The sequence below is a fragment of the Watersipora subatra genome, chromosome 3 (genome assembly GCF_963576615.1).
Source record: "Watersipora subatra chromosome 3, tzWatSuba1.1, whole genome shotgun sequence".
Taxonomy (NCBI): Eukaryota; Metazoa; Bryozoa; class Gymnolaemata; order Cheilostomatida; family Watersiporidae; genus Watersipora; species Watersipora subatra.
In genome coordinates this window covers 61,446,024-61,458,522 of record NC_088710.1, presented here as the reverse complement: position 1 = coordinate 61,458,522, position 12,499 = coordinate 61,446,024, and the positions used below count along the sequence as shown (strand labels likewise).

Below are 12,499 nucleotides of genomic sequence, written 5' to 3'. Positions count from 1 at the left end.
CAAACTCCAAAAAACAAAGAAAGATTGGTGCATGGCACCTCTTTAGCTTAAGATTCCTTGCTATTATTTCATTCCATAGACATATTTTATCTTATTATAATTTGATGTTTTATTTTATATATTGTTTTATTATATTATATATATTGTATTTTATTGCAATATACATTAGTTTATTGTGCTCTTAACCATATCTTATATTGTGAGATAAGCCAGGAAGACCTATTCACCATGCACGCAACATAATCTCAATTAATGACAGATTTGTGTTCAAGACTAAATTAGGTATATTTGTATATAATAAAATGTATTAATTTATACATGTTTTATAGAGTTGCATAATAAAGCATTGCATTATAATAAATTGCAGAATATTATCATGTGTGATATTATATTGCCTTACATGTATTATACTTTCAGTATGTCATATTAAAGCATCATTTGTAGGGCATTTAGTGTTGATGTGTTGTTGCGTCACATTGATTAGTTCAGCATGTGAAGTGAGATACCAAAAAACAGCCATCTTGAAAAATACTACGATGGAAGAGATACCAGCTATTAGACGATCAATTGATTGCGCTAATGAGTGTCAAGCCGTTTCGCATTGCCAGGGTTTTGTACACAAGGATTCTTTGGGTTGTCACTTTATCAGTGCGTCAGAGAGAGGATTTTTGGCAGAAGCGGAAGGCATCGAATCAACTAAAGCATATGTGATTTATCTTGACAACAGTGTAGCACGAGGTAAGATCATGTCGTTGTTTAAAAAGCATGCCACCTTTCCTTTTCTTGAATTAGTTTCATTTGCCATATTTGCTTTATTATTACATTCATTGGAAGAAACAATATGAAACTTTACAGACTAAAATTATTATCCATTTCATATTAAGTACAAATAAGTGCCAAAATCACAAAACAATACTATGGATAATTTTAACACGTTCTTTTTTGATCTGATAAAAGTCAGTGATGAAGCAAAATGTAAATATTTACTTGTCAACTTCATTAGCAACGAACTAGCTTGTTATTTTTAAACAATTGATACTAAAAGTAGCTAAAACTCTTTTGATGCCTATGTATAAGCTGATTGTGGTAAAGTGTTTTGCCTGTAAAGAAATAAATTGTTTTTGATAGCAGTGAAAAGTCTCGGCCTAACCGTGTCAATGGTTAGGATAAAAATGCTATAACCTCATTGGCTAATTCATCAGCCAAGCCATTTGGCATAAAATGAGCCTACGTACAGAAGAAGGTGAAGTTGGTACTGAAGTATTCAGAAAAAAGATAACTAAAAACTAATGAACATTTTTATGATGTTCCAATAATATTTGACCCATTAGTTGTTACACAGACACCTGTGAAAGCATGTCATTGGAATTTCCTAGCGATTTTGACATGAATTACACCAACATAGTAAGACTTTTGAAGTTTCATATACTAAGCTCATCTGTCTAGTCATAGATGCATACGCAACATTATTTTTGACACCTTTCTTGGGCTCATTGAGTTGTCTTCCCTTACTCACATTTATAATAATGACTGTAGCAGTTATAGTCAAGGGTACATTATATTGTGTTGATCGCTTTAAAAATGGCAGCAGATAGAACTCAGTGCTAATAACCCCAAGGAATATGATGCAACGTCATATTTTCATAATTATTTTAATACTTAATTTTCATATGCATCTAGCAATTACTCATTAAAATCTCTCATGGGGCTGCCATTTCTACTAGTATTGATCAAAAAATTTATTTTATTAATTTGACAGGTTGTGAAATAAGATGATAAAATATTTGCGGTTCCCAAATATTAAATGTCGCAATAGCAATACAGTTAGTGCTGTAATGTGAAATGTATAGCAAAGCGGTAACACACTTTGAGTTGATGAAAAAACCACTACTTCAAGATTGTTATTAAAATATTGTTACCAAGTTTAGAATTCAAAAAAAGCTCTTTCTTGGTAGAAAAGTTATCATTTGCAAAAAAAAGTGACTAGCACTTTTCGTGTGACAGCGGAAAACAGTTTTGTTTACCTATTTAAGTTCGTGGGTACAAAGTGTATCTTTCATATTAAGCTAAACAATAAACCTTCATTCGGTTCTTCTATTATACTTTTTAGACAGTTTTACTCACAATTTGTTTATTACCATTTTATATATATATTTCTCAAAGATTATTGTCTGTAGTCTGTCTGTTTTTCGGAATGTCCAGCTATAGCTATTAAAATTTTGAAAGTAAAACTCTGAGTTCTGATGAATTTGAATTCAAGGATAATGCGTTCAAAGGTTCTCCATCCACAATCTTTACCACTGAACCATTTTATTTTTACTGAATGCCAATTTACTCCCAATTTCTTCTTGTCAGTTCATTGGGAGAACTTATGTATACATGAATTTGGTCTAAATTCATGTATACATAAGTTATATATTGTACGAAAACTGCATCACGATTTGTGTGAATTTATGAATAATACTGTTGTGTTTGGTACCATCTTTGTTTATGTTTAGAACAACAGATTTTTTCCCATTGTGAGATATATTACTTTATTTTCCTAGCATTATTGGATTTAAAATAATGAATAGTTATATAACTTTTTCATATACTACTAATATGTTTCAATTCTTAAGCACAAGATATGTAATTTAGGTAGCATGCATGTACATCCACAGCAAGATGATTCATTTTATACTCACCAAATTGTATACTACCATCAATTGTATAGATAATTTATGCTATATTGTGCCAGCACAAACAAAATGTTTAAGAAATAAGATTTGTGTGAGAAAATCGTTTTTGCAGGAAAACCAGCAGAAATGATTAGCACAAGCAGCAAGAACTTGGGAGCTGAGAATGCTGTAGATGGAATATACTTCCCACCAGAAAATGATGAGTTTCTTTCATTTGTTTTTACAAGTACAGAAACAAATCCCTGGTGGCGAGTAGATTTGCTGGAGAAATACTGCATTTGGGGTGTCAACATTCTTAATAGAAGTAAGCTTGCAGGCTGAACTACAATGACTGTTAACTGAACCTAAACTTAAGAAACCCTACTCAGGGCTCGTGCCACATTGAACGGTCTTACAAATATTATACAATTTTATATGTAACAATAGTGTTCTACAAATAGAATGTAGAATAGTAGCTGACACAGTAATCAATAAGACTGCAAAAATAGTGTTGAAGAAAGATTAGGCTATAGATTTGTTGAAGTTCAAGACTGACATTTTTAGGTGGTTTTTGTAGCAAAAAACTTGTGGTTTAAATAATTTCACCTTTGAGCCATGTACCATTTACACTAAGCTGATAAGTAGTAGCATTTTAGAAGTTCTATGTCATATCAACTGTTGATTATTTACTAATAATTGATAAGTATCAGAGAAATGCATATAACCCTTGCATTTGGCGTGACAATGTAGATAATCTTTTAAAATTTCTATCAGATATTCAGCAGCATTTGCATAGACTTTCAACACAATTACTACACTAGTTTTACAACAACAATTCATGAAACTAAACATACTAAGGCTTCTTATTGGCAAACTTTCAACCAAACCTCAAAAGGTTGGCTTGCAACAAAATTCACGTTTCAGTTATTTGGTATCCAAAAAGTCACCATGTCTTACTCTGCTGTGTTGTAAGTGCAAAATGTGTGAAAATCTGATTTCAAGCACTTAAAACTCAAAAACCAAAAAGCCGCCTTAGATTGGAATCGGTTTATGTCTCTGACGTAGTCATTACATTTGGTTATTGTTTTCCACATGTTATGTTCTCATGTGAATTGAAAGGCCAATAAAAGGCTCAATATAAAACTTCTCATAGCGCTGGTTTATGACCAACACTTCCGGTTTTACCAAAGACCCCGTATCGAATATAGATGCTTGCTACTTTACAGTTTTGTTTTGGCTTGGTCAATTTGTCTAGTCGAAATCTGATTGTGTGACCCATACTTCACGAATAATTTCTGCAGCATTTTTCCATTATCACAGGTGACCTACAGGCTCATCATGTTTATTAGACAATGATAAGTACACCTTTGAGCTAAGGTTGAAAATTTAAACAAATTTTTCCCATAGGTTATAGGATATCAGTGCTCAAAGTGACAGCATTACAAGGGCAATAAAATAAACGTGTAAGAACAATAGACATGGTTTTATTGAATGCATGAAGTATATTTGTGAAAATATTTCAACGAATGAGGTTGTGTGAAAAGGTAAACAAAAGCCGCTTTTTACAACGGCATCCCATTCGAGTCGATTTGGAACGAGATTCCAAACTAAGGCAGTTTTGTGTGGCTGTGATTATCTGTTAGTTTTTTAGCTTTTCAAAGCTTGTAATCACATCTACACTTATCTTGCACCTACAATGCAGCAAAGTAAAACATAATGAATCTTTTGATACCAAATAACTGTAATTTGAATTGTGTTGCAAGTCAACCTTTAAGTAAATCTGACAGTTTTATAAAAATATGCACTCATTTACCGTATGTGACTTGGGAGGCAGCACAAAAACGAACTAACTTTAACATTCTGCTCAACTTCTGCTTTCTTTTGTTATTTCAGGCTTCAAAGCGTATGCCCGCTTAGCGAATGCTACAGTCACGGTTGCTGATGATACCACAAATGTATTCTACACTTCAGAAAATGCAGCAAACTTCTGCGGCCGCCAAAATGGGCAACTAGATCGATATTACACCGTGATTAAATGCATGTCACCAATTAATGGTCAGATCGTTCAAATTCAATTCATGATAACAAATATGATGAACTTTTATGAGGTTGAAGTGTACACTACTTTGTAAAAACTATGCAATGACATCACTAACTAATATGGTTATCAACATCTTCAACTATGTGTAGTACTTGCAACACTCAAAGAACTTGTTGCATTAAATTAGTTTAACAAGAAAAGTGTTGCGTTACTTAACGTTCACATGTTGTGAACGTTTGCTTGAGGTTTCATGAAAGTAAACTCTCTTAAGTATATATAATGAAACTTGCAAACAAACACAGCAATTTTTCCAGGATTCTTTAGATGACACTGTATGTCATTCCACTAACCATAAGTTCAACAGCAGGTCACCTAGTACTCCTTTTTAAACTTGTTTTGTTTAATTTGTGGTGAGTCCATTGTGAAAAAAGATGTTACAAAAATTTAAAAATAGGTGTTGTACATGTACTTTTAGTAACCAAATTAATATATATTTTTAAATGTGATAAAATAAACCAGCAATTGAAATGCTGCATTACATATTTCTGGCTGGTGTGCATAAAACTGTGCTATCACCAAATGTTTAAAAACAAACTTTAAGTTTTATAAAAATATAATATTATTTAGAAAAATTAAGTTGAATATTCTCTGACACAATATGCTCATATTGTGTCAAACCTTGTTGCTGTCAATTTAAACAGTGATATCTATTGTATAGATACGCCTGATGTCTAAAAACTGATAGGCCTACTACAGATATCAGAACTATGTAAATAAATTTAAAACGTCTACATCACATGAACTCATTCTGTAGGTCATTTATAGATTCAGTCCAGATCACTGAATACTTGTTTGTTTACTAGTGTTTGTTTGTATTATCAGGTTTACATACAAGGCTACTAGTGTTTCAGACTACAACTATCATTTGACAGTTTCCTTTCATTTTTTTCTGTTTCAATATTACTTTGATATTATTCAGGTGGTATAAAGAAGTTATATATATTTATATATAAATATATATTATTTAAAGGACTTTATTAAAGTTTGTTGACCAATACCACAAGTGATCGTTGTGAGAGATTTATTGGCAGATGAAATAAGCACTATTATATGTCAGCCACTTTTTGGCCCTGTTGATCTTGAGAACAACAATATAAATTACAGATTTGTAGAAGACTGCCATAGTCGGTTTAATGGTTAGTGTTTTTTATATTCGTTAATATGAAGTTACATAAAATTTTTGTAGACTCTGTCAGAATGTTACAGTAGTTTATTAGAATTTCTATTTGTTTTTAATCCTTGAGGTGATCTAGCTGGCAGAATGTTCAAGATTATAATCAGCTACATTCCGATTACAACGTTCAACATGCTTAACACTGTGAACACGTTCATGAAAATGTTGTCATGGAAACTTTAGCTGTATCAAAAATTTAAATCCATGCTGCAGGATATCTAACTAAAAACTATAGAAACGAGTAAAGCGCAGCTTACTCTTATTATATACATACAAATCTTAAAAAATTAGGGGTTTGTTTGTTCTTTGGCGCTTTCAACTGTAGCTATTAAAATGTTGGAATTAAATATCGGCTTTATGCTGGATTTGACCTTGGAATGGAATGTTCACCAGGCAAATTGCATACCGATTAAATCACAGAGACACTTTGAAATCCGAGGCATTATGAGCTTTCTATTGAATTAGAAAGCAAAGACTAAAGCTTGCTTTCTCTGCTCATATTAGTAGGTTTGGTAATTTGGATAGTAGCCTACTTAAATTAGTCTATGGCAGCATGCCAAGATAGTGGCAAGTTGCAGGCAACTACACACATTACCTGCCAATGTTCGTAAGCTGTTTTTCAATATCCATGTAACGCCGTGATTTTTGCTAAGATGTTTATATATAGATTCTAAACAATGAACATATCAATTTTTTGTACTGATGTGCATACAATTGAGAATTAAGCCTTCATAGGTGCATATTTTCAGGACTACATGATTTTCAAAGTTTACAAGCTAAACCAATTTGTACATATTAGCAAATATGAATAATCAACTTGTTTCTTATTTCTAGTTGCTATGATTTACTAATTGCTACTAAATTTCAAATTTTTTGAATTTATCCAGCTGCTCAACTTAAATGAATAAGGCTTTGTTGAAAATGATGTTTGAATACAGGGAGACAAAGACCTCCACACTAACTATATGCAGTCACAGGACTTCACACAGTATGGCGATAAGCAAACGACAGCTGAAATTCTTTTAACAGTCATACTTTGGTATAAGAGAGATATATATGTACATGTATATATACATATATATGTATATATATACATATATATGTATATATATACATATATATGTATATATATATATATATATATATATATACATACATATATATATGTATATATATATATAAAAGAAGTAAGAGAAGACTACAAATGAGTTTTTATTACTAATAGTTTCATGTACAGAGTACAATCATCAGACAATAGCTCATGCTAAAAATCTATATAGCCCAAATTGAGAGACCAATTAATTTGGGCTCTCAATTAATTTTTTTACCCAAATTTTCTAGCCGATAAATGTATCTATATGGCAGCAAATACCCAATGACTTTGCGCAATACACAGTGTTATTGCATGATCTCACTGATGGGAATAGCTCCCATTTGTAAGCATATTAAATTTTCCATTGGCAATGCGCTAGACTACTGGCAAGTGGCAGGCAATAATCATTTCTTTTCTTTGTTTATAAGCCAAGTTTTAATTCTTGGGCAATACCGGGAAGCACAGCTAGTATTTGTATATATTATCAATTCTAACATTGTACACATTATTTTACACTATTGCATTATAATACATTGCATTATATTTTATTGCAGAATATTTTCCTTCATGATATCATTTTGCATTATAGCATAATAGTGTGTCCTATTGCAGTAGACATTGTAGGTTGTTTAGTGTTCATGTGTTGCTGCATGGCTCTGATTAGTTTTGCATGTGAAGTAAAGCATCAAAGAACAACCATTTTGAAAAACAGGCTCCTGGTAAAAACACCAGCCCTCTGACGACCATCAATTAATTGCGCCACAGAATGACAAACTGAATTTCATTGCCAGAGTTTTATACACAAGGAACCCTTTGGTTGTAAGATCATCAGCACGTCAGAAACACATGTAATTTATACTGACAACGATGTAGCAAGGGGTAAGAGCATGTGATGAGGTTGATTAGATACATAACATACTGCCTCCCATTTTCTAGATCAGCTTCATCTGCCATATATTTCTTCTTAAAACACACATACGGAGAAACTACAAGAAGGCTAATAGACTATAGCTTCTAGCAATTTCATATAAAGTACAAAAAAGGCAAAAACACAAAACAGCCCACCGTAATATTTTAACGCATCCCTCCTCAGTGTAATCAATTTTTTTGACCATTTGAAATAAAAATACTGGTTTGCCAACTTTTTCCAAGTCACTGATTTGTAATATTCGAATAAACAATACCAAAAGTGGCTGATAATATTTTCATGCTTGCACATGGGCTGTTTGCTGAAAGTACTATTGGGTATAATCTAAAAAATAATGGCCAACTACCGTAAGACTTTTCTACTCAACCATTTGAGGCCGAGGCTACAAACTTCTATCGTGTTATAACTTCTAATGATAGCATATAGAACTCGGCATTGACGACATTAAGAATACGTGGAAAATGTAGTATTTTCATGATTGTATGAATAATTAATTTGTTGCTGCTTCACAAATAAATTATGCATACATTGATGACGCACTACAATCTCTCACGGGGCTGCCAAGTTCTTTAGTATTGATCCAATCTGTTATGTTAACAACTCGAAGGGCTGAAAAATAAGATGATAAAATATTTGTGGTTGCTAAGTTGCAAATGTTATGATAGCAATACCAATGGTGTTGTAGCACGTAATATGCAGCAAGTTGGTAACACACTTCGAGTTGATGAAAATAATAACTACTTTGAAGTTGCCATTAAACGATTTTAACTTAGTTAATAATCCTAAAAAACTATGGGATTGTTAGAAGTGTTATTATTGACAAACCAGAAGGAACTAAAAATTATTTTATAATGGCAAAATATGGTTTTGTTTATCAAAATAGATTTGTCGATACAAAGCGTATCTTCCATACAAGACCAAAACGTGCTTCCATTATATTTTTTAGACAGCGTTACTCCTGATTTAGTTATTGTCAATTCATTTATAGAACTCGTGTTCACTCAAACTTTTGGCTAAATTCATTATAATATAAATTATCTATTTAAAAAAAAACTGTATGTCGAATCATGTGTAAGTTACAAACAATACCATGTTGTTTGTTACCATCTTCATTTGTGTTTAGAGCAGTGTCTGTTCTCCTACCTCAAGGTATATTAATTTACCTTGTTTTACTAAAACTATTGGATTCAATACACTCAATGGTTGTATAACTTTTTCATATACTACCGATATGTTTCATTTGTTAGGTACCCAAAATCCACTGCGGGGTTAATCTATTTTGAAGTCAACATGTGATGCACTCAATCTTATTGCTAATTTATGTCATATTGTACCAACAAACATCAAGGTATAAGAAATAAGAATTATACTTAATATTTATAGTTTCAACACATCCTTGTATAAATATTTAGTTTCTATTCATGACAGAAAATGTCAACACTTTTATATTTATTGATTTTGAGCGACACCATTTCTGAGACGTTTTTGAGGGTGAATATGGAAAGCCAAAAATGCACTTATTCCTAACATTTATAGCTTTTCTATATAAATACCGAGGGTGAGTTAGACTCTCAAAATTATTATACCACATAAAGCCAAATAAATAACTGACCAGATGTTCAATTTTTAAACTAATTAATTAGTTAAATTCATGTTTGAAGATAATTATCAAATATTTGCTTGGATTTCTTAAAAGGTTGAAGCTAAATTTTTAATTTTTAGATATCTCTCTGCTATCAAACTTTCTTCTACAGTTTAACATAATTGGTTTTTTACGCAAAGCAAATCCTTTATTGTTTATATTACCTAGTAAACCTAGATAACTATCCGCTCAAGGTCAGCGCAGTTATTTTCACAGTCAGAATAGTTCTACGTAGACACAGAGACCAAAATTTTATTGATTGTGTGATACGATTCATTTTTGCAGGAAAACCAGCAGATACGCCTGATACATCCATCCTGAACATGGAATTTACGAATGGTGTAGACAAAATACACTTTCCACCAGAAGATGATGGATACTTTTCAGCTCTTCATGCAAAAGTAGAAACAGATTCCTGGTGAAGAGTAGACCTGTATTTGGGTTGTAGAGTAGACATTGAATTTGGGGTGCCAACATTGTAAATAGAAGTAGGTATGCTTGCAGGTTGAACTAAAATGAGTTTTTCACTGAAGGTAAAACTAAAGAGCCTGCACAGGGCTCGTATTTAATATAACCATGCTACAATTAGTATACAATCCCATTCTACACACAGAATGTATGTAGAATAGTAGCTGAAACAGTATCAAACGTGATTGTAAAAATTGTGTTGAAGAAATATTAGGCTTTGTATTTGTTGCAGTGCAGAATTATGACATTTTAAATGATTTTCATAATGGGAAATATATGTTTCAAGATAATTCACCTGGGATCCATGTACCACTTGTTTTAAGCTGATTTGATTATTGAGCTCTACCATTTAACAAAGCATTGTACAGAATCCTTTTACTTTGTAATCAGGTGCCATCAGCCTTTTCATAATCTTTGAAGACAAATTACTAAACAGCTTTTACAACAACAATCCATGAAAATGTTTATTGATGGAAATCGTCCCTCTTGCATGTGATTGGACACTTTTGCATTTTAATCAGGTTGGTGTTCAAGATGCTGGTTTCTAGAAATCTACAACAGAAGGACTGACAAATAGACAAGCTTTCTTCTGAGTTTTTTACCAAGTTTTGTAAATTTTTGTCTCAATATATTCTGGCAATGAGATCAGCGGAAAAATTAAAAACAAACATAAACGATAGAAAAATGTTGATACTTCGTAATAAAATGTAAAAAAAATTGGTCGAGTTCACCTTTAGTTGATCTAGCAAAGTGAAACATATGTTTTGCAGGGCAATGCTTTGTTACATTGTGTAATAAATATTTACAGTTGAGTATGTAATTGTAATGCTAGTTTCTAAGTTAATTTTACGGTTTTATTCTTGTGAGCCTAAAAGTCTTGCTAATACTGTGATAAACCCCACTATAAAAGTCGAGAGAAAAGGAGAAGCAGAGAGATAAAAAGAAAAAGAAAATAGAAAAAAGAGAGAAAGAGATGGTGGGGAAGAGAGAGATAAAGGAAGATGAAGGGAGAGAGGGAGAAAGAGAAAAGAAGAAGGAGAGGTAGAGCAGTGGAGAGGTACAGAGTTTGAGAGGTAGACCGGTAAACAGGTAAACAGGTAGGCAGGTAGACAGGTAAACAGATTGACGGATAGACCGGTAGACGGATAAAAAATTAGAGAGGTAGAAAGTTAGAGAAGTAGAGAGGTAGAGAGGCAGAGAGGTAGAGAGGTAGAGAGGTAGAGAGAAAGAGGAAGGGGGAGAAATAGGCGTAGAGGTGGAGGAAGAAGTAAATAGAAAGAAAGAGGGAGAACAAGAGGTAGAGGGAGAGAGAGAGAGAAAGAGAGAGAGACAGCGAGAGAGAGAGAGAGGGAGAGAGAGAGAGAGAGAGAGAGAGAGAGAGAGAAAGGGAGAGAGAAACGAAGAGAGAAAAAGGGAGAGAGAAAGGCTTAGGGAGAAGAAGAAAGAGAAGAAGAAAAAGGAGAAGGAGAAGGAAAGAGAGATGGAGGAGGGAGATGGGAAGAGAAAGAGAAAGTTGGAGAATTAGAGAGAAAGGGGAGGGAGAGGGCGATGGAGAGGGAGAAGGAGAAAAAAAGGGAGAAGAAGAGGTAAAGGGAGATGGAGATAGAGATAGAGAGGAAGAGGAAGAAGAAAAGGGAAAGGAAAAAGAAAAGAAGAAATAAGAAGAAAATAGAAAATGAAGAAAAACAGGGAGAGGGAGAAAGAAGAAGAGAATGAGAGGGGAAGGGAGAAAGAGAGGAAAGGGAAAGTGAGAGGAAGAGGGAGAAGGAGCGGCAGAGGGAAAGGTTGAGGAATAGGAAGATGGAGAGAAAGAGGGAAAGGAAAAAGGAGATGAAGAAGGAGGAGAATGACCAGGAAAAAAGAAAGAGAGGGAGATAGAAGAGGGAGAGAGGGGAAAGGAAGAATGAGAGGGAAGGGGGAAGGAGAGGGAGAGGGAGAACGAGAAAAAGAAGGAAAGGGAGAGGGAAGTAGAGGGAGATGGCGATGGAGAGTGAGAAAGATAGGGAAAAGGAATTGGAGATAGAGACGAAGATGGAGATGAACATGCCGAAGAAGAGGAAGAGGTCGAGAAAAAAGAAAAAGGAAGAGGGAGAGGGAAACGGAGATGGAGAAGAAAAGGGAAATGAAAACGGAAAGGGAAAGGGAGAAAGAGAAAGATGAAGCAAATATGGAGCAGATTAATATTAAACAATCTATGATGAACAAGTAGACTTCAATCTTTCATATTTATTTGTGTTTAGCTCTTATCAACATTCTGAGATATAGCTAATAGTTGACACATACATAGAGTTAAATTCAGGAAGTCATATTCAGGCTACTTGACTCTGTTACCTACGGCTACTATCTTTATCAATCAGGCTTTTCGAGAAGATAATAGTGGCAAAACTGAAGCAGCAGATGTTTTGTGCACTTCAATAGCTATATTTACCTAATTAT

General features: G+C 33.3%; 1 protein-coding gene across 1 annotated transcript; it reads right to left on the bottom strand.

The window, feature by feature from the left end:
• Positions 1–11,490: 11,490 nt before the first annotated feature.
• On the bottom strand, positions 11,491–12,108 carry LOC137390824 (uncharacterized). Its single transcript, XM_068077140.1, has one exon. It carries the CDS (start codon positions 12,106–12,108, stop codon positions 11,491–11,493), a length of 618 nt encoding a protein of 205 aa, XP_067933241.1.
• Positions 12,109–12,499: the final 391 nt, after the last annotated feature.

What these genes read in the sequence shown, in the direction of transcription:
- LOC137390824 (XM_068077140.1), bottom strand. Translation starts at nt 12,108, where the DNA reads ATGTTCATCTCCATCTTCGTCTCTATCTCCAATTCCTTTTCCCTATCT.